Here is a 24,068-nt window from a genome sequence, read left to right as displayed (position 1 = left end):
GTGTGTCCTTAGTTTCAGTATTATTTTAATGTCTTAGATTCTGTTAAGCAGTGACTAAAATATCAAAGCACTTTTGATGGTGCCTTAAAATTTGTTAAGAAGTCCAAATGTGACATTTGGAAATCATCTGAACCTCAGCTTTCTATTGTGATGCATGTTATAAATAACTGGGAAAGCATAACATTTGTCACAGTTTTCCAGGTTAAAGTAATAATTTGGAATTGCCTACGCCTTCTGCTAGTCCAATGCACTCCACCCATCCACAGACTAAGACAATTAAAGTGTTAGATAAAATTCACATATAATGCAGAGTGCAGAGGTACTCAGATTAATCAGCTTGTTATAACCGGCTATCTTTACTAATGCTAGAATAAAAATTTCTGAATTTGAACAGAAAGCTTTTGTTCTGAGGAGGAATCAGGGTGGAGATAGAGGAAATCCACGATAACAGCTCCAACATGCAGGCTACATTTATGAAAATGAAAATCCAAACGTCAACGTTTGCTATGAGCTGTCCGTGTTGCCAAACACGGAGCTGTGCGGTTATGTTGCTGGACCTGCAATTAGCCCAACAGAGGAGCGGACACAGCTCCCTGCTCCGCATGTCTGGCAGGCAGCATGGACTTCCACAGGCCTATAGGGCGTGCCCTAAATCAGAGGTCAAAACAAAGGAAGGCCCTCTAACGTCCTTTAAAACTTCTCACACAGAACTATTTAGAGAAATATTTTAAATTAGTGTTACAAGGAAGGTTACGAGGTTATAATGAAATGGCTGGGGTAGAGAAGAGAATGCCAAAATGGTAGAACATAGACAAGTGTGTGCTATCTTGGTGTGTCCCATGGTGCACACGGCTGTGAAGTGTGTAAATGAGTTTTACAGACTCTTAGGCGTGTAATTCAACAAAATCAGGTAAAGTAAGGGAAAACAATCCCTAATGCTTCCCACAGGCCCTTAGAAACAGAAGTTATACGGATTCTTAATTACAGAACATACATACATAGTCCTTCTAATGTCTTCCTGCTACGAGACACCTCTTTAGAGGAGACCTAAACTTGCGCTACCTGATTGGTAACAACTGTGATGTTAGGGAACCGGCTTGCCTGGTGCTGACTTGAACAGAAGCAACTTAGTATTGTTGGAACGTGAGAAGCCACAAAGTAATAATGTGGCTGCTGCGGACGCTCTTACCCAATTACAGAATACACTTCTGGATGAGAGTTAATGAGATAGAGATACCACAGAAAAGGCCAGGAGCACATAGGGAGGACAGGGAGAAGGTGTGGGAAGAGTAAAAGAAAAGAAGTTTCTTTGAATTTTACATTATTTCAATATTTGTTGTTATTTCACTCCCTTCCAATGGCTGACTCCACATCTGGGACAAGAGGGCACATGGCAAGCACATACCAGAGTGCAAGGGAGCATCATGCAGCTGCACTTTTCAGGAGGCAGGACCCCAGCTGAAGAGACTCCTCAGCGAAAGAGGGCACAAATCGATTATTAAAGAAATAATAACTGCCTATAATGAACTGAAACTCCATAAATGTACTCAAACCAATACACATTTTTAAAAAAATTTTAAATCTTGTTGATCACTTTTTCAAAATGTGAGGGAACCAACTCATTCTGAAGCTAACAAAAAAGAAAGAATCGAGAATTTATCCTGCCTTTCCTATAGGAACTGCACTCTGAGAGTAACTGAATAGTTGATGAAATTGTTTTATTTAGTGTTTCAGCTAACAATCATGAATTGGTAATCCTTAAGGAAATAATAGGTCATGACAACAATTCCCAAAGACACTAAAACCATGAGATGAAAAGTTTAGGAAAAACTTTTAGAGAGTGGATCAAGCTGATATCCCCTGAATCCAATTTTCAATCTTCACACCATGAAAAGAGAGACAACCAAATCCTATGTACCTCCTGGTGGCAGCAAACAAAATTAAAACAAAATCAAGCCTGAAGCTGATAAAGCTATTTTATTAATTACAAATTTACAGAATTACAAATTTACAAGGAACAGAGGAACATGGTAAATGACACCATGAGGAAGCAATCTGAAAAATCCAGAAAGCGAGAATACCTATAGAACAATCTGATTTACTCAACAAATAAACTGAAAGGGTTGGGGGAAGAAGAGGAAGAAAAGAAAAATTAAGAGACACGACAACCAAATGCAACATATAGACTTTGGTTGAATCCTGATTTGAACAAACTCTAAAAAAGCTTTTCTGAATTCTGAACATTGACTAGATAATTTGATGAAATTGAGAAATTGTTAACTTTCTCCAGATCCGATGATGGCATTGTAGTTATTATTTTTTAGATCAGTCCTTATCTGATCTGTGTATGGATGAAATGATCTAATGTCTGGGATTCACTTCAAACTAATATATCCCAAGGTAGTGGGGAGTTGAGGGTACAGATAAAATAAGATTGGCCATGAGCTCATAATTGCTGAAGCTGGCCAAGAGGTCAATCACGATTTGTTTTACTGGTCTATTTTGACATATGCCTGAAATGTCCAAGATGAAAAGTTTAAAAAATGACTTAGACTGTTTATTTGCACAAAAGTACTTTAGTTTACCCTGATGCCAAACAGCATAGTTTAAAGCTATCAATTTAATACATAATACAATAAATGCTTTAACAGATAAGACATGTAATGAAGAAAATATGTAGGCCACAGGTCATCTCAAGGTTAATAAATTTCACGTTGAAAAATGCTTGGCAGACAAAGAAATTATAACCAAATGTTCAAGGCATTGTACAAATGGGTTTACAGCACTGACTCTAATACATTAAACTGCATATAAAAAAAGGAGAAAAAAAATCTGAAAAAAAAAAAGGTAAAGTGAAATAATGAAACTGATTAAAAAAAATGACTGACTAGGACTATCTTCCTTAGAAAATGTAAAACTTCTCTTAAGTAGATCAAATACACATTTATTACAATCTACTTCATAATACTTTTTAAATGAAATTAAGAAAAACAGTCCAAGAAATTAGTAAAACTAGTCTTTCAGAGCTCAGTAAAGGGAAAGATTATTGACTTAAGACTTCTCTCTTCAAAGAGGAAGTTCGCTCAATTGGCACTTGCTTTGATCAAAAGCAGAAGTATATAATAAAGCGTCAAGCCACTCCAGGACTAGAAAGCAGGAAACTTGTGGAAGATGGGTCATAAGAGGAAGATGAGAGAACCACTAATGTTCCAAATTCAGAGAAGGGGACAGATTATTTTTTAATGTCCAATAAATAGCAAAAAAGATACACGATGTTCAAATGGTGCCCTTAAAATTCTGCAGGGCTTAAAAAAGTCTTCAGAATACTTTTAAAAAGGTAAAATTGTATTTAAAAGATCTTTGGTGCTACGTATATGTTACTATGTTCTGATTATTTCTAAATAGGTTGTTATGTTACTTTTGCTACCATATTTTATCAACCAAGGTTCTCTTCTTTGATATTTTTTGAATTAAAAAAAAAAAAAGACAATTCAATGTATCATCCTGTTCAAAGTATCCATCACTTTTAAAAACTAAACTGTAGGGGATCCCTGGGTGGCTCAGCAGTTTAGCGCCTGCCTCTGGCCCAGAGCATGATCCTGGAGACCTGGCATTGAGTCCCACATCGGGCTCCCTGCATGGAGCCTGCTTCTCCTCTGCCTGTGTCTCTGCCTCTCTCTCTCTCTCTCTCTCTCTCTTTATGTCTATTATGAATAAATAAATAAATAAATCTTTAAAAAAATAAAATAAAAATGGGAACATCCCATATTTAAAAAACAGAAAAAGAAAAAACTAAACTGTAAACTGGAACTTTACTTGGTGTTTATTCCTATCATCTCCGGCTTAAGATGCCAAGGCATATCTCATCAATCAATCACTTGACTGAATGAATCTGTTCAGAAAGGCTCACTATGAATCAGACACCACTTAGGAACTATGGACACAGAGGTGGGAATCAATGTCCAAGGCCTGGAGAAAGAGAAGAGAGACGATGGCACGTGCCCTCTCAGAGGAGCAGAGAGGGGAAGGATGAGTACACCTGCCATTGAGGTCACAGGCAGAACCCAGGGAGGACGGGAAGTGAGGAGGATACTGATTGCTGGATTCCGTCATCCAGGAGACCAGAAGTCGGATGCAGAGTGAAAAACACTTCAGGGTCAACTGAGAATGTTGCAAAGCATCTTTATAGCTGATCCATGAGGTACTTTATTTGTAGTAGGAATTAATATTTAGATTCTTAACAAACTCTGCTTCTTGGTATATTAATGGGACACAACAAGTTTTTTATTTGCTGAAATCAGCTTATATCTTTTGCCTGCAGACCTAGAGCTAGTTACCTCTTGCATCTGCCTTCAATGCACTCGTGAACCTGGGGTCCTGGGATCGAGCCCTGCATCTGGCTGTGCTCAGTGGGGAGCCTGCTTCTCCCTCTGCCTCTGCGGCTCCCCCTGCCTGTGCTCGCTCACTAAATAAATAAATAAAATAAATAAAATAAATAAAATCTCTGTCAAATAAATAAATAAAATAAATAAAATCTTTTTTTAAAAAAAGAGGAAAATGTATTACTTACAAGGCCAATAATCATTCTTAGAAAATGCTAACTACAACTGCTACTTATTTGATTTTCATTCTAATTCCTGGGCTATACAAAACTGATTTGGTTGTTTGGTCTTCTAAAAATCAATTTGAAGAGGGGAAAATAAAACAAGACCAAATCAGAGAGGGAGACAAACCATAACAGCCTCTTAATCATAGGAAACCAACCGAGGGTCGCTGGAGGGGAGGGAGGTGGGAGGGATGAGGTAACTGGGCGATGGGCGTGACGGCAGGCACGTGATGTCATGAGCACGGGGTGTTGTACAAGACTGATGAAGCACTGACCTCCACCTCTGAAGCCAGTAATTCACTATATGTTAATTAATTGAACTTAAATAAAAGAAAACGAAGAGAGCTATTAGATCCGTCCCTAATCCTTTCTCTGTCTTAAATGACTCCAGTGCACAGGAATCTGCCCCTCCTATCTCTCGGAATTACACTTTTATAATTGAAATGATCATTTCACTGGCTTTTATTTAGAGGCAGCCACAGCACAGAGCACCTACAAAACAACTGTAAATATCTAAAATCTTTAGAATTCATGCATTAGCTCTTACTAAGCTATTATCTCTTTCTTCCTTTGGTAAAATTGAGTGATCCCCTCAACTGTACTTATGTAATTTACATGTGTGACTTTTTTAGTTCTTACATTTCTAATCATAACTTATTTTGCGTGTTTTTCTCTAGTAGTTCAATTTTTATTGTATGGCTTTAAAGTTTTTTCTAGTCACTGAACTTTTTACGGTAAAAAATAATAATGTTTAGGTAAAATCTACATGTACTGAACACACAGAGGGTAAGTGTACAATTTGATGGGATTTGATAAAAGTGTGTAACTTGCATCCTCCAGCACAATCATGATGAGGAGCATTTCCAAGGTACCTCTCAGCCGGTCCTACCACCTACATTCCTTATCAGGCCACTGTCACTCTGGTTCTGTCACCATAGCTTGGTTACCGCCCGTACTTCAATTTCACTTAAATGGAATCTCATACTATGTACCCTTCTGTGTTTGGCTCATTTTGCTTCAACATGTTCTTGAAATCCATTCACAGGGATGGGTAACAACATAGCAAGGATGAGGAGACCCCCGCTGTATGGATACTGTTGCCTAGTATGAATATACTCCAATGTCATATAACCTCCCCTTGAATGGATGGTCAGGCTGTTCCCGGTTTTTGGCTGTTATGAATAAAGCTGTGATGACCACATCGTCCAAGTCCATTTGTTTTCTCTAATTTCATTTAATAGTGATTTCCAATTTTCAGTGAAGAGGTCTTAAATGTCTTTGGTTCAATTTATTCCTAATTGTGTATATGTTTTGATGCTATTGCAAATGAAACTTTAAGCAGTTCATTTCCCATTTTTTGCTATATATTACTGAATTTTAAGTAAAATTAATTTTTGTACATTGAGTCTGTAACCTGCGATCTTAATAAATTTACTTAAAATAGTACTTTTCTGGATTCCTCAGAATTTTCTACATACATATCGGTAAAGCCTAGGAATGAAAATACTTTCACTTGTTTTGTTTTCTTGCTCTGTTACAATACCTAGGACCTCCAGGGTAGTGTTGAGTAGAGGGGTGAGGGTGGACATCCTAGTCTCCTTCCTAATCTTAAGGGAAAGTATTCCATATTTCATCATCATATGACATTAGCTGTAGGATTTTTGTCCATCTTTTTATCAGGCTTAAGAAGTTTCCTTCTATTTCTAGTTGGCTCAGAGTTTTGTTAAGTGCTTTCTCTGCACTTATTGAGATGATCACACTGTTTTTCGGCTGCCCATACAGCGATTTTCAAATGTTTCTATAACCATGCATGCCCGAGATGAACCTTACTTGGTCATAATATATTAGTAGCCCATTGTACAGATTAATAATAATAACATTGCTTCATTTGATTTGCTAAAGAATTTGTTAAATTTTTTTCTTCAATGGTCATGCAAGAGACTGGTCTGTAATATTCTTTTCCTGGGATGCCCTTGTTAGATTTTTGGTCTGGGGTTATGTTGGCTTCACAAAATAAAATTAGACATGTCTACTTCTATGTCGACTGATAAAGCTTGTATAAAATTAGTATTACTTCTTCCTTAATGCTTCACATAATTACTAGTAAAGAATCTGGACTTGGAGTTTTGTACAAAAAAAAAGGTTTTGGACTATGAACGTAATAAATTATACGGATTTTTCTTGCATCAAGCAGTTGATTGTCTTTAAAAAGTTGAAAACTAAATAAAACAAAGTTTGCCTTTGATAATTACCCACATATTAATTATCTCCAGATGCCAGTTACCACCTACTGTTACTTTCTTTGGGCTACGTGCCCTGTAGCCCAGGTCTGTGGCTTTCTGCTGGAGTAATAATCACCAAATGCTACACACAGGAAAGCTTTCAGGGGAAAGCCAGATAGAGGCAGATCTTGGCCAGTACAGGTTCCCCTCCTTCAAAGGTCGAGTGTCCCATACAGTTTCTAGTTGCTTTCTATGACTTTCCAGTGTTTCAAATAGTTATTTCTTACATTCTATGCAGAGTTTAAAATGTTTAACTTTGGAAGAGTTAGCGTGATAGGAGTTGATTTGTCATTTCTGGAAACCAGAATTCCTCTGAAATTTATTATTTTTGACGATGTGCTAGTACTAACAACACATGCTAACTGCTGTCATTAATGTTAGAATACTTCCGTCACAGGCTTACAGTAAAGCAGTGTATAATGTAAATGTAAGACACTGATATTACATAAGCTAACTTACTGGGTTTTTATTCATAGACCTGGATAAGAGTTTTTATTCTTCCATTTTCAAATGGCTAATAAAATGTTAAACATGGATTTTTAAAAAGCCTCTTGCAATAACTAGAGATTTCCCTCTTATCTGACACTAAGACACTCTGGCTGTACTTACTCCAGCAGTGATGATCCCAAAAGCACACCAGGAAAAAGAGTCAAATAACTTGCTGAAATCCTAATTTGTCCTCTATGTCATTTCTTTGACTATCAAATCATATGTGTCTATGAAGAAAATAAATTAGTATTAAATGCTTCTTTTTTGAATATGTTGACTCCATGGATAGTTTTTCTTCATTTTTAAAGATGTAAAATTCTTTTTAAGATAAAAATGGATGCTCCTTGAAAATACTCAAACACCAAATTTTAGAGTAGAAAACTATAGTTTTCTGAAATTCTACTTCCTATCCCTTGTCAAGATACATTTGCACATGGCAATTGTACATACTACTATAAATGATATGTCTTTTTAAAATAAAAGTGATAGAATAATGAACATATTTTTCTACCAAATATATGAACAGTATCTGTCTGTCTCCATTTCATCTACCTTAAAAGAGTGTGTAGCTACCTCTTTCATTATAAAGAATGCACAGTATTTAATAAATCCTAGTATACTATATTGGTATAGATGTGCCAATATCTAGAAATGTGCTAGTATACTATATTGGTATTGAATTATGATGGGATAGTTCATGTCTCAGTACTTTTGCCAAAAGCTGGCAGTATCAAGCTTTACACATTTGCCATTCTAGAGCATTTTATGAAAAATGACAATGCTACTTTAATTTGTATTGAATACTGATGTGTTTTAGTATCTTTTCATGTTTATTGGCCATTTTATGGAAAATTCTTTTGTGAATTTCATGATTTGTGCTTATTCTTCTCTTTCTTAATAGATTTTTAATGGCAATTTTTAGTTCTCTAACATCATGATATAGTGCTTTTAGGTAGGGCCTGCCTGGATGTGAACTCTAGATCCCAGCTCCACTGTTTCCTAACCATGTGACCTAAGGCAATTTACTTACACTCTTCTGTGCCCAATGGCACCTATAAAATAAGATGAAACAAAAATATCTGCTGCTGCTTGAGGTGCTGTTATGAGGATTAAATCAGATAATCCATGTAAAGCCCTCTACCTGGCACATAGTGTGTAGTCAATAAATGCTATATATACACATAGTAACATGTATATGGGTGCACAGCATAAATCATACATATGTAACACACACACCTTATTATTTTACAAAGGCCTTTAAACATTTTAATGATCCATTTTCTGAAAGAAAAAAAATCAAGCTTTAAGGCCTGTAGCTCTCCATTTTTTGCAAATCAAATAAAAGATATTTTATCTCCATCCTTTTTTTTTTCCTCAAAGATTTACTTATCCATTTTGTGTGTGTGTGTGTGCGCGCGCGCGAGAGAGAGAGAGAGAGAGAGAGAGGGAGAGAGAGAGTGAAGGGGGGCAGGGAGAGATACAGAATCCTCAAGCAGACTCCCAGCTGAGTATGAGGCCTGATGCGGGGCTCCATCTCACGGCTCATGAAACTGAGTCACCCAGGAGCCCCTATCTCTATTCTTCTAACATCTTGTTCTTTAGAAATGCTAAACTGGCCTCAGCTTTGAACTATTTAAAGTGATAAAATGTAAAAAAATAACAGAAGTACGCAGTGGCTCTTATGGACTAACCACAGACTTTAGAAAAGCTGAGCATCTGCCTTTGGCTCCAAGATGGCGTCTCCAAAGGAAGACCCAGAATTCACTTCCTCCTATGGACATGCTGAATCTACACCCACATAGAGAGTAATTCCTCCTGAAGAAGGGCTGATTGAAAAGCTTTTGTACAACAAAGGCTAGAGGAACCACATATGGCAAGAGAGATAAAAACATGGGAACTATGGGGATCCCTGGGTGGCTCAGCGGTTAGCGTCTGCCTTTGGCCCAGGCTGTGATCCTGGAGTCCCGGGGTTGAGTTCCACGTCGGGCTTCCTGCATGAAGCCTGCTTTTCCCTCTGCCTGTCTCTCTTTCTCTCTCTCTGTTTCTCATGAATAAATAAGTAAAATCTTAAAACAAAACAAAACAAAACATGGGAACTACAGGAAACCCACCCCCAACACTGCAAAGTGTAGTGGGGAGGGACAGCACTAAAGGCTCCCAAGTACACATTTGTCCAACCTGGGACACAATAAAAGAACAGTGGTTTTACAGGAAACTAGAGTATTAAGTGAAAGAAACCCATTTCTAACCTTAGAGAGTCCAAAAAACAATAGGAAACCACTACTAAAGTCTCTCCAGGGTTGGAGGTGCTGGTGAGAAACATTTATGTTCTCCCTCTACCTTGATAACACAGGTGAGAACAGGGTTCAGATGCTCCAGCTGACCTGCCACCCCAACAAGACCGGGGCTCTTAGCCCAAAACACCTCTGACCATCCTCCCAAGGCAGCCTCTACACCTATGCCCATCCCTGCCCCAGCTGTCTCACCAGGGAGGCCCTTGCCCATGAAATCTCCAGCTGTCCTGCTGTCCCCTACAGGGGGGGGCCTATCCCAGCTCCAGCAGTCCTGGGAGGGTAGCCACAGTGCAGGGTGCCATGGGACTTGCCAGCCCTCATCTACTTTAGCTCCAGCCATCCCATCAGGGCATCTCTTACCTGAAGCACTCTGAATTGCTCTGTCTCAGCTCCAGCAAAGTCTAGAGGACTTTCAGAGAAGATGGTGGAGTAGGAGGATCTTGGGCTTACCTTGTTCCACAGATAAACTAGGTAACACACAGAGCCATGTAAGTAAGCAAGAAAATGACTCAAAGACTGGCATAACAGACTCTCCACAGTAAATGTAGAGGAAAGGCTACATTTAAAAGGGTAGCAAGGGCAGAAATGGGGTCAGGAGGCAAATGAATCTGTGGGAGTGTCCACAGGAGAGAGGGAGGCTATGAGGCATGGAGAGTGGAGAAGAGTGGATCCCGTGCTGGGCTCTCCAGGCATAGGGGGCATGCTCTGGGAAGACAAATCCTCATAAAACTTGGCTTTCAAAGCCAGAGGCACCTGGCTTCTGGAGTTTTTACCATCAACCTCAAATCTTAAAGACCAGCTGGCTCAGCACTAGGAGAGCTAGGAGGGCAAAAGGGAACTGAATCTCCACCCTTAAAGAGACAGCACAACAAACAGCACTGATGAGATACAGCACAGAAGCAGCAGTTTAAAAAATGCCTGGGATTTATAGGAAGGAGATTTATTTAATGATCTCAGAGCCTGTGCTGGATGAGCAGGGATCTTTGGGAGACTTCCCTAACTATGAAAGAGCTGGCAATACCATTTCCCTCCCCATGCCCCAGCCTAGATACACAGACTCCTGTAGAAGCAACACGATGACAAGACTCTCTACCTATCTTGGTAACAGCACACCAGGTATTCTCCTGTGGACCTTCCCCACCCCTCCAAACTAGGAGGCCTTGGGAGTTTTCCCAATCTGGTTACAGATCCCTTCTCTCAAGGACCAGACAGAAAAAATCAACAAGGAAACTGTTTGAAACACTTTCAAACAGTGGCTTTGAAAGACACATTGGACCAGATGGATTTAAGAAAGAACATAAATTCTTTTCAAGTGCTCATGGAACATTCTCCAGCAGAGATTATGTGTTAGGCCACAAAACAAGTCTCAACAGATTTGAAATGACTGAAGTCATACCAATGCATCTTTTCTGACAATGCCATGAAACTAGAAATCAACCACAACAGAACACAAATACATGGAGGTTAAATAACATGCTACTAAACAGTGAATAGGTCAACCAAGAATTCAAAAAGGAAATTAAAAAATTTACGGAGACAAAAGAAAATGAAAACACACCACTCTAAAATCTTTGGGATGCTGTAAAAGCTGTTCTAAGAGGGAAGTTTATAGCAAAGCCTACCTCAAGAAGCAAGAAAAATCTCAAACAGCTAACCTTATGCCTAAGAAAGCTAAAAAAAGAACAAGCAAAACCCCAAACCAGCAGAAAGAAGGAAATAATTAAGATTAGAGCAGATACATAGGAAATAGAAAGTAAAAACACAATAGAACAGATCAATGAAACCAGGAGCTGGTTCTTTGAAAGGACCAAGGAAAGTGATAATCCTTTAGCCAGACTCATTAAAAAGAGAGAGAGAGAGTGAGAGAGAGAGGACTCAAATAAACAATATCAAAAATCAAAGAGGAGAGATGACAATCAACAAGACAAATGCAAAGGATTATAAGAGAATACTATGCAAAATTATTTGCCATCAAATTGGGCAGTCTAGAAGAAATGGATAAATTCCTAGAAATGGTATAACCTCCCAAAACAGAACCAGGAAGAAACAAAATTTGAGAAGACCGATTAACAGCAAAGAAATTGAGTCAGTAATCAAAAAACTCTCCACAAACAAAGATCCAAGATCAGATGGATTCACAGGTGAATTCTACAAAACCTTTAAAGAATAGTTAATACTTAATCTTCTCAAGTTATTCCAAAAAATAGAAGAGTAAGGAAAGCTTCCAATTTCATTTTATGAGGCCAGCACTACCCTGATACTAAAACCAGATAAAGATGCTGCAGAAAGGAGAACTACAAGCCAGTATCTCTGATGAACATAGATGCAAAAATCCTCAAAAATGCTAGCAAACTGAATACAATAATACATTAAAAAACAATCATTCACTGTGATCAAGTGGGATTTGTTATTGGGATACAAGGGGGTTCAATGTTCTCAAATCAATCAGTGTGATATATCACATCAACAAGAGAAAGTATAAAAGTCATATCATTTCAGTAGATACAGAAAAAGCATTTGACAATACAGAATATCCTTTCCTGATAAAAACCCTCAACAGAGTAGGTTTAGAGTGAATATACTTCAGTATAATAAAGACCATATATGACACAGAGTTAACATCATACCCAATGTTGAAAAAATGAGAGCTTTTCCCTTAAGGCCAAGAACAGGACAAGGATATCTACTTTCACCTCCTTTATTCAACATAGTACTAGTCCTAACCACAGCCATCTGAAATCAAGAGGAAATAATAGGCATCCAAATTGGTTAGAATGAAGTACGACTTTCACTACAGTTGATGTGATACTATATACAGAAAACCCTAAAGACTCCACCAAAAAACTAGTAGAACTGAGAAATGAATTCAGACATTTCTCATAAAGGGTTACTATCCAAATCTATAAATAACTTATCAAAATCAACATCCCCCCCTAAAAAAAAACCCCAACAACAACAAAAAACAAATAACCCAGCAAGAAATGGGCAGAAGACATGAACACACAGTTCTCCTAAGAAAACCTACAAATGGCCAACCGACACATGAAAAGATGCTCAACATCACTAAATCATCAGCAAAATGCAAATCAGAATGGCTATTATCAAAAACATAAGAAACAATAAGTGTTGGTGAGGATGTAGAGAAAAAGGACCCCTCGTGTACTGTTGGTGGGAATGCAAACTGGTGCTGCCACTGGGGAAGATAGTATAGAGGTTCCTCAAAAAACTGAAAAAGGAATTACACCACATGATCCAGTAATCCCACTACTGGGTATTTGCCCAAAGAATACAAAAACACTAGTTTGAAAAGATATATGCACCCCTAAGTTTATTTATTTATTTTTTATTTTTTTTTAAATTTTATTTATTTATGATAGGCACACAGTGAGAGAGAGAGAAGCAGAGACATAGGCAGAGGGAGAAGCAGGCTCCATGCACCGGGAGCCTGACGTGGGATTCGATCCCGGGTCTCCAGGATCGCGCCCCGGGCCAAAGGCAGGCGCCAAACCGCTGCGCCACCCAGGGATCCCACACCCCTAAGTTTATAACAGCATTATCTACAATAGCCAAATTATGGAAGCAATCCATGTGTCCCATCAACAGATGAAGGGATAAAGAAGTTGTGGTGTATACACACACAGACACACAATGGAATACTACTTAGCATAAAAAATAATGAAATCTTGCCATTTGCAACAATATGGATGGAGCTAGAGTATGTGATAGTTAAGTGCAGTAAGTCAGACAAAGACAAATACTACATGATTTAACTCATACATGGAATTTATGAAACAAAACGATGAATGAAGAAAAAAGAGACAAATGAAAAACATACTCTTAACAACAGTTAATAAACTGATGGTTACCAGATACGTGACTGGTCAAGGATGGGGATGAAGAGGACACTTATCTTGATGAGCCCTGAGTAACGTATAGAATTGTGAAATCACTATACCATTCACCCGAAACTAATACATCCTTGTGTATTAATTATACTAGATTTAAGAATTTTTAATGAAATTTTTAAAAATATATAAATAAACATAATCAGTCTAAATGCTCATATCAAAAGACAGAGTGAATGAATGGATAAAAAAAATATAAGAACTATCTATCTATATGCAATCTCCAAGACTCTCAGTTCAGACCTAAAAACATATAGACTGGAAGCAAAGGGATGGAAAAAGCTATTTCATGCAAATAGTAGCAAAAAAAAAAAAAAAAAAAAAGCTGATGTAGCAATACTTATACCAGACAAAAAAGACTTTGGGCAAAAAGGAGAATAGGAGATAAAGAAGGGTATTATATAATGATATAGCTATTAATCCTACAAGAGGATATAACAATTGCAAACATCTATGTACCCAACATAGGAGCACTTAAATGTATAAAGCAAGTATTAACAGTAACACAGTAATAGTAGGAGACTTTAACGCCCCATTTACATCAATGATAGATCAACCAGACAGAAAAAATCAATAAGGAGACAGCTCTGAACAACACATTAGACCAGACAGACTTAGATATATACAGAACATTTCATCCAAAAACAGAATACACATTCTCTTCAAGTGCACATGGACATTCTCCAGCATAGATGATGTGTTTAGGTCACAAAACAGGTTCTCAATAATTTTAAGATTGAAATCATAGTAAGCATCTTTTCTGACCACAATGCTAATAAAACTAAAAATCAATTTTTAAAAAAACTGGTAAAATCACAAAAACAGAGAAGCCAAACAATATGTTACTTTCAGTAGCATGGATCAGTGAATAAATCAGAGAAGAAATTAAAAAAAAAATCTGAAGATAAATGAAAACATAATGGTTCAAAATCTTTGGGACACAGCAAAAGTGGTTCTAAGAAGGAAGTTTACAGCAATCAAGAAACAAGAAAAATTTCAAATAAAAAAATCTACCCTTACAACTACAGGAATTATAAAAAAAAGAACAGATGAAGCCTAATTTTAGTAGAAGGAGAGAGATAATAAAGATCTGAATAGAAAATACGAAATGAAGACTAAAGGAACAATAGAAAAGATCAATGCAACTAAAAGCAGGTTCTTTAAAAAGATAAACAAAATGGATAACCCTTTATCACACTCATCAGGAAAACAGAGGGCTCAAATAAATGAAATCAGAAATAAGAGATGAAAAGTTAAATTTACACACAGAAATACAAAGTTTTTTTTTTTTAATTTTATTTATTTATGATAGTCACACACACAGAGAGAGAGAGAGAGAGAGAGAGAGAGAGAGAGAGAGAAGCAGAGACACAGGCAGAGGGAGAAGCAGGCTCCATGCACTGGGAGCCCAACGTGGGATTCGATCCCGGGTCTCCAGGATCGCGCCCTGGGCCAAAGGCAGGCGCTAAACTGCTGCACCACCCAGGGATCCCCAGAATACAAAGTTTTGTAAGAAACTACTACCAGCAGGGAGTCGCCTTCAGATTCTCTCCCCCTCCTTCTGCCCCATCCCCTCCACCTGTGCATGCCCTCTCTCTCTTTTCCCCTCTCTCTCAAATAAATACATCTTAAAAAAAAAAAATGGGTTAAAGACTTCAATGTGAGAGTTGAAACCATAAAACTCCTAAAGAAAACATAGGTAGTCACCTCTTGGACATCAGCCTTAGTGGAATTTTTTTTCATCTGTCTCCTTCAGGGAAAGGTTAACAAAGGCAAAAATAAACAATTGAGACTACATCAAACCAAGTTTCTGTATAACAAAGGAAACCATCAATAAAGTGAAAAGGCAACTAACTTACTGAATGTGAGAAGATACTCGCAAATGATGACATTCATTAAAGGGTCATATCCAAAATATATAAAGAACTCATACAACTCAACACCGAAAGACACCCCACAAATAATCCAATTAAAAGGGCAGAGGATTGCAATAGACATTTCTCCAAAGGAGCCATGGAGATGGCCAAGACACACGTGAAAAGAAGCTCAACATCACTCATCATCAGGGAAATGCACATCAAACCTGCAATGAGATATTTCCTCATACCTGTCCGAATGGCTAGTTCAAAAAGACAAGAAACAACACGTGCTGGTAAGGATGTGGAGAAAGGAAACATTTGTGCGCTCTCAGCAGGAGTGTAAATTGGTGCAGCTACTACAAAAAAAACCATACGAAGGTCCCTCAAAAAATTAAAAACAGAAATACCATATGACCCGGTAATTCCATTTCTGGGTATTCACCAGAAGAAAACAAAAACACTGAACATGAAAAAAAAACCATGAAAGACAAATGCACCCCTATGTTTACTGCAGCATTATTTACAACAGCCAAGACACAGGAGCATCCCAAGTATCCACCAATAGGTAAATGGATAAAGAAGACATGGTACATACATACAATGGAATATTACTCAGACGTGACAAGAACAAGATTTTGCCATTTGCAACAACATGGATGAACCTAGAAGGTATTATGCTAAGTGAAATAGGTCATATTGGAAAAAAAAAATCATATGATTTCATTTATATGTGGAATCTAAGAAACAGAACAAACAAAACCAGAAATAAACTCATAAACACAGAACAAACTGGTGGTTATCAAAGGGGAGGCGGGTGGGGGGATGGATGAAATAAAGGAGATTAAGAAATACAAACTTCCAGTCATAAAGTAAATATGTCACAGGGATGAAAAGTACAGGACAGGGAATATAGTCAATAATATTTTAATAATTTTGTACGGTGGCAAAAGGTAACTAAATTTACTATGTAAGCATTTGATAATGTATAGAATTGCTGAATAAGTATGTTTATACCTGAACTAATATATTATTTCATGACAACTGTACCTCAATAAAAAATTAATAATTAAAAATCAATTAACTACTTTATGCATGTAAAATGATTAAGTTTATTTGTTAAATATCTATAAGGAATATATATGTTTTTATGCCTTTTAGATAAGAAAAATCATTAAAATCAAATTTAAATAAAAATTTAAAAAGAAAAATTATTTTTCTTAAGCTATTTTGAAGATGTGAAGTTCCATGTGTATTTTTGTAAATGGAGAATAATATTCCTAATTTAGCTAAAATTTATCAAATGCAAATACTCAGAGCTCTTAATAACTATGGATAATAGAACAATTAAACACTCAGGTGACTCACAACTAACCAGAATCATCTTTCTTGACATATACACAAATAAAGAGGTGACAGCAATTTAAATATCCAACTGTCAGGTTAAAAAAAGCAGAGCTAGGGATCCCTGGGTGGCGCAGCGGTTTGGCGCCTGCCTTTGGCCCAGGGCACGATCCTGGAGACCCGGGATCGAATCCCACGTCGGGCTCCCGGGGCATGGAGCCTGCTTCTCCCTCTGCCTGTGTCTCTGCCTCTCTCTCTATCTCTCTGTGACTATCATAAATAAAAAAAATAATAATAATAAAAAAAAAAAAAGCAGAGCTATAGCTCTAACGGATACCTCCTCTTGAATCATGAAATTAATCAACTGGATTTTTTTAAAATTACTACATACAGTATTGGAAACTTAATTTATTGCTAACTACAGTAATAAGTAATCAGTTACCTATATGATTTGCAAAATTCAGTTATTCAAGATGAAAACCCTAAAGGTAATATTAGGGCTGTTAATTGAAATTGTTTTGGAAGATTAACAGTCAAACTATTTTGGTTGTTCACTTTACATGAAGTCTCAACTTAAGTCAACTTTAAACAAACTAAAAATCACTAAATGACTATGCAGGACTGAGGTTCAGTTAGCGATCATGAAGTCAAAACTACACAGAGAACAGAACTAAAAACAGTTCCTAAAAGTGAAACGGACACTGACAATTTCTAAGCGTTTTTGAAATCTGAGAAAAGTAAATAAATTGCTGACACTGCAGTGCCATGTGCCCTCTGTTCATGATAGGATGTTTATCTTTTTTAAAATAAATGAGGTAAAAAGCCTTATCGCTTAATGTCACACGGCCGGCAGAATACTAATTTTCTATAAAAAAAAAGTTACCCAGAGTCCACAAACTCTGATGGCTTGTACTAGTTCAATTTCATGGCTGAGAAAATATGAAGATGATAGAGAAGAGACTTTGAGCATCTTAAATAAATATCACAAAGGGAAGGCCTGGGAACTCTGAATCATTGAATCATCCAATTCAGTGAAGTGGAAACCCAAAGCCCTAACGGGTGGCACTGCCACCGCAGTCCTCGTCCCCTTGCGACTCCCTGCGGCCACGTTCCAGGACGTAGCGTGGAGTGACACCGGCCGGCAACCACCGTCTCCGGGAGCGACAGGCCTCCTGAGCGGCTCTTTGCAAGACCCCTTTAGAGAGGTGAGCCGATGGCCAGAGCTGCTGTCGCGGCGCAGGCTGGTCAGGGGAGCTCCGAGGCAGGCGCTGGGAGCAGGTGGAGAGACAGGCTCGCCCGCGTCGCCGCGAGGGGATGAGGCTTCGGTGGAGGTGGACACGAGCAAACGGCTGTGACGACCGACGCTCAGGGGCCAAATCTTGGGCCAGCAACCGCCGGCCACGCGGGAAACCTGGAGAGGCTGCGCCGAGGTCTGCTCCCTCGAGAAACAGCACGTGCCGTCTCCTAATCCTGAACGTAAACCCAATAGTGTAGAACAATGTCAGAGCTAACAATTCCGTTCAACGCAAGCTAATCGTTGGAGAAAACCTTAAATTTAGCTAAATTCATTTAAACCAGGCAGTGCCACACAACGGCCTACATGTTGGATATGCTTCATACTCACACTTTAACTCAAACACAATTGCTCAAAACCTAGGGAGGGCATAAAGCTGGCACATGAGGATTCACGGAAGACAAGATGAATGCCAAAAGGCTCATTTTAACTCAATTCAATAAATATTGAATCTGTGATATCCATATATCAACTGTGCACCACCTTGAAAAAGTGAACAAGAGAAACAGTGGAAACTGGATTATATGATGAACCCTCCTACCGAAAAGTGAGAAAAATCACCGCAAAACCAGAGAGCAAGCGCTCGAAGCCAACACTCGAGGAGTGCCCCCCCCCCCCTGCTATCCGCGGCCTCGCTCACCTGCCCAACGTCGAAGCCTCCCCTGGCCGGCTGGGCCGTGCTACACCTGCACGTGGGAAGGAAGCGATCGATTGGCCACGGCGCAGACGGTCGCAGAGCAGAGGAGCAGCAAGCAGGTGGTGACCGCTCGGCACGGGAGTGCTGCGGGGACCAGAGGCTGGGGGACACCAGCCACCTGGAGGGATGAAGGGAAGCTTCCCCAGGAGGCAGGGCCTGGGGCCAGAGCGGGGGCAGGGGCCCTGACCGCCTGCTGCCTGGAGGAGGGCACCGAGCCGGGCGGGACGGAGCGCGGGGCCCTAGCAGCCGCCACACGCCAAGCAGAAGCATTAGCAGCTCCAGGGAGCTTGGGCTTCAGCCTGAGGGAGGACGGGTCTTCCGAAGGGCTCTAATCAGAGGAGTCACTGATTCCGTTTCTGTTTTAGAAAGACCAGCTTTTCAAAAGGGCAGAGGTGAACGTGAATCGGGCAAGGTGGGGTGCTGGGACCCAGCAGAGGAGAACCCTCAGGTATCCTGACAGGAAAACTCTAACACATGAAGAGGGGCAGAACTCAGAAATGGGGATGAGAGGACTTGTAACTAACCGTTTCCTAGAACAAGACGGGGAGGGGGGCCTAGGCTGATGTCTTCACCTTCCCAGGGTCAGGAGGTCCAGTAGCAGAGAGAGCGGACCCGGAGATGATGGGAAAGCCAAGGTGCTGAGCTTGCTCGGACGGCTAAGCTGAAGGGGTGTCCGGAATGTTCCGATGGAGAGGTCTACTAGGAAGGTCCATAGAAAGACCTTGAGCTCAGAGTGGAGAGGTTAGGCTGCTGGAGGCACCAGTCAAAGATCAGCAGATGAGATTGCTCAGCGATAGTCTGGGGATAGTCTGGCAAGAACAAAGGAAGTCCTGGGGAAATCAGCAGTGCAAGGCTACGCAGAGGAAGAGAGGCCCGTCCACAGAGGAACTAAGGCTACAACTAGTAGTGGGATCAGGGACGCCGAAGAAAGCCTCAGGAAGACGGTTCAGCGACGGGACGGTTCAACGACGGGACGGTTCAACGACGGGACTACTACAGAAACACGGAACAGGAAAAGGAGCGAGCGCATCAGACTCCCAACTACAGCTGACCTTTGAACAACGAGGGGACTGGGGCGCAGACCCCTGCACGATGGAAGGTCCACCCAGAACTCTGACTCCCCCAAAAGTCAATTACTAATAGCCTGCTGTTGGCCAGAGCCTTACCAATAACATAAACAGTCAATGGACACGTTTGTTATGTTCCATGTATTATATACTATATTCTTACGATAAAGTACACTAGGGAAAAGAAAATGTTATTAGGGAAATGAGGAAACGTAAATATATGTACGGCGCTGTGCTGTATTAACAAAATCCACACATAAGCAGAACTGCACGGTTCCCCCCGAGTTGTTCAAGGGTCAACTGCGTAGCACTGGAGGTGGATTCAGTGAGAACAGTCTGAATGGCTGGAGGGACGGTGAGGGCAGGCTTCAGGGGATGAGGCATCAAGTGACACAAGAGCACAGATAGCACCAGCATCGAACCTTTGAGGGAACAGCAACAACTTTTCCCAAGCTGGGTTGCAAAGAGAAGAGCGATGGGGAGTTACCGGAGGGGCTGCGACTTACAGTCAGGGCGACCACAGTGTTGGTTTAGCACCCGCTGTCCTAGCCTTACCACCACCCCCACCCCCACCCCCTCCAGACTCTCGAGAGATTATATTTAATACGGTTATCTTAAGATGGCTGAAATCAGGACGATCAAAACCACAAGTAGTAGGTGATAATTACATGCAAGGCACTGAATCAGATGTTATGAGGACACAAATAACTGAAACCATCTGTCCGTGAGACGCTTAAAACCTAGGATGTGTATGCATGTGTGCGGGTGTGCGCACGCGTGTGCAGGTGTTTGCACATGCGTGGCCTGACACAGTACAACTCCTTTATTTCTGAATATCTGGGATTGCTAAACTACTTCCACGAAAGTTTGGTAGAGCAAAACTAAGACTCTTCTTTTTCCATGAAATAGTTTTTGTACTTAAACACAAGGGGAGGTGCTCCAAATGAGAAAGGAAAAGCGGTCACCGTATGTATGCCATCCCCTCCGCTGCCTTAGACAGGAGATGGAGGCAGGCCAGCCAAGGGAGAAGCAGGAATCAGCCTGCTCCATGAGCTCGGCTCTTTATGTCTAGTTCTTCAGGGAAAAAAAAAAAAATGGGAGAAAGGACAAGGCAGTGACGTTCAGTTCACCAGCAGTGGGCTAAGAACAAGAGGGCCAACACCTGGGTGGTGTGCGTTATCACCTTGAGTAGAAAATAAAGAGATTTTCTGATATCTATCCCTTGGGATTCTGAAACTTTCAGTCAGTGTTCTATAAAAATATTTGAATATTTTGAAGTCTGTGGATGTGTAAAGAATCTCCTCACATCTTTGTTTAAAAATCCTTCCAAAGTGGGGCTATAAAAAAGAGGTAAGAAAATATACACACATATAACGTATATGTAGTAAGGAATTGTGAGAGAGGTACAGGGATTCAGAAAACAAAGAATCCTGCCGGGGTTGATGGGAGGAAGACCTCCCAGAAGCAGCACTCCTTTCGGAGACGGGTCCTGAAGGGCCCGAAGCATGCCCGGGCCGGAGGGCAGCCAGGAGGCCGGCAGGGGTCAGCTGCAGGGGTCACTCGTGCAGCCACTGAGCAAACACTTGCTAAGCAGCCATCATGGACCAGCAGCAGTATCTTGAATACTGAAGATACAGAATTCAAGAGGCAAAACTTTCTGTTTGTGAATTTGCAAATTTGTGGACTCTTCCAATGGCATTTGCTCACCTGATCTGAATAAAGGTACTAATCATCACTCCTAGTCTAAGTATTCACGTTTCCTTGCAGAAATCCCTGCTGGGAACGTGACATAGTATGTGGCGCATGCACTGTACCTTTCTAAAAGTCCACAGATATTGAAATTCCAAAAGTCATCTGGGCCCAAGAGTTTTGAAAAAGGGATTGTTGATCAAATTCACTTAAAGTGATAAGCAACCCACTAAGTAGGACCTCATGGATTTAGTGTTAATAAACTGAGCCAGTATAAAGGCCAATGCTGGAACCAGGTAGAGCCTAGCACCTGTAAACAGGAACCTCTGTCACGCATTGAAATTCTGCTGTAGAAAAGACCAGCAACAAACTGAACTCAGAGAGACTGTAAATAATTATTTTACAAATAAAATGTGAGTAATTTTCACAGATTAAATATAAAACACCATGTCAACTGTTCACTGGCCATGTCACTTCTTCAGGTTGGTGGCTGCTAAGGTGATGTTTGTGTTTAAGACCCGAATGACAAAAAGGAGTCAGTCCTATGAAGGTAACGGAGAGTTACCACCTAAGCAAAGGGAAAAAAACAAAACAAAAACAAAAACAAAAACAAACAGGCCTGAAGCGGTTAACGTGGAAGGATTTGGAAAGTCTGGGCAACTGTACTAACGTGTAGCTGGAGAGAGGCCATGGGGTGCATTTGTGGGTGTGGGCAAAGTGGAGGACACCAGGCCAGGGCCTGCCCTGCACTGCTTGGCACATTTTACTGTATGTAAAATGGGAAGATATTGCAAGGATTTTAAGATACTAATAGGATCTGATTTAAACTTTAAAAAGATATATTTGGGATATGAACTGTAACCCAGTTTGGACACAGTAAAGTATGTTTACACAAAAGTAACAGAATTTAAGAAAAAAAAAAAAAGATTAATTGTGGCCAGCTGTAGGTAAAAAGCCCCAGATGACTATAATGGCTGTGATTTCAGAAAATAAAATACCTGTGGTTCACGTAAAATATCTTTGATTTAAATTGTTTTTTAGTTCTGACCTACGGCATCACTATATTGTCACCACCTAAAGTGAACACCACACAGTAAAAATCCAAAGGTGTTGAAAGAGTAAACAATCTTATCACCACCTAATAAAAGCATTATTAATAATAAAAGGCGTTTAAAGCAATTAGGTAAAAGAACGAAGATTAACTCAAGCACGTGGACAATTCACGGACACGCCTACACATATACACCTGAGAAGAATCTATGTGTGACATGAACATGACCATCCCCGTATAAGACTACTGCTAGATAAAAATGTCATCAGGCAGCTTGGCTCTGTGTACCCCACACTATTCCATACAAAGGAATAACTATCTGGTCCATCAAAAAGTTTATTTGATTCAGCAAGCAACAGTAACTTTTAAAATACATATGATGAAGTGATAAGTGACTCTCATTTGATGTCACGAGATAATACGAGAACTGTGTCAGTCATCCTTCCGTGGTTCAATTTTCTCTGCTAAATTACTATGATAATCATACTCCTACACGTTTTTCTTCTATCCTTCACCTTGTCAGCATTAATAATTAGGTCTTATACAGAAATGACCAGGTTTTTTAAGTAAACTTTTGATGATAGTCACAAAGTCATTGTATTAAACTGTCACTCACAGTCTATTCCATCCATGCAATAAAGACACATCCTGGGAAGCAAATGTGCATTACTAAAATGATCGGATATTACAAGGTATAATTAATTATTTTCTGGAATTTAAGAATAGTTTCAAGCCTTAAGTATGAATAATAAAAAGTGCACTACGTTCCAAACTATCAAAAATCAGTTTAAGCCAGGAGAAAGTTAAAATCAGACTAGCGGGGAAAAAAATGGATAGAAAAAAAAAAGCATTTTAAGAATATACTAATTGATAAAAATCCATATTTATTGACCTAGATGCCCTGGGCTACTTTCAGAGAATTGTAGTAACTTGAAACCATTTACCTGTTGGAGGTAGGCAGTCTTTCCAATCAAAATAGCCTGCATAAATTCCAGGTTCTAAGGAGCCAACGATAGGATCTGCTTTCAACTCGATGTAATTTTCAAAGAGTCTTTGGTCTAATTCTTTCAACGAGGCCATGCTAACCTATAAACACATAATAAAGAATAACTGAGTTTTCTAGTTGAGCATGAGGGAAAAAGTAAAATAATATAAATATGTCAGTATATTTTAAAAGTACTTATCAACTTTCCTACAAAAAAAAAATCATGATTTTATTTATTTTCAGTAACAAAGACCCCTCTCTTAACACAGCTTATTTAACAAGGTTTAAACCTCATGAATGGACGATACCCAGAAAGTTCAGCCCACATGAGCTGTGAGTTCCTGCTGGTAATGGAAGTAGATGGGGTGAGGAAGGTAGCCTCGGTCATCCACGTCTACGCCTGGTCTCACTGGCACTCAAGAGGCCAAGAAGTTGCCGAGGAGATGGGTAGAGTCCTAAATTTGGGAATAAAGAGTCTGTGGGCTCAGGGGCCTCTGTAGTGGACGAGG

General features: G+C 39.6%; 1 protein-coding gene across 4 annotated transcripts in view; it reads right to left on the bottom strand.

Annotated features, from left to right (window-relative positions):
• EXOC2 (exocyst complex component 2) overlaps nucleotides 1-24,068 on the bottom strand; it is a 215,243-nt gene that overhangs the window by 40,273 nt on the left and 150,902 nt on the right. For all 4 annotated transcript variants that reach the window (XM_041769948.1, XM_041769949.1, XM_041769950.1 and 1 more), the window contains one exon: nucleotides 23,519-23,660. In XM_041769948.1, coding sequence (XP_041625882.1) covers nucleotides 23,519-23,660 — 142 coding nt within the window. The remainder of the gene's footprint in view (nucleotides 1-23,518; nucleotides 23,661-24,068) is intronic.

Source organism: Vulpes lagopus, chromosome 10 (genome assembly GCF_018345385.1).
Source record: "Vulpes lagopus strain Blue_001 chromosome 10, ASM1834538v1, whole genome shotgun sequence".
Classification (NCBI taxonomy): Eukaryota; Metazoa; Chordata; class Mammalia; order Carnivora; family Canidae; genus Vulpes; species Vulpes lagopus.
The sequence above is the reverse complement of the archived record's forward strand: the minus strand, read 5'-3'. Positions and strand labels throughout refer to the sequence as shown.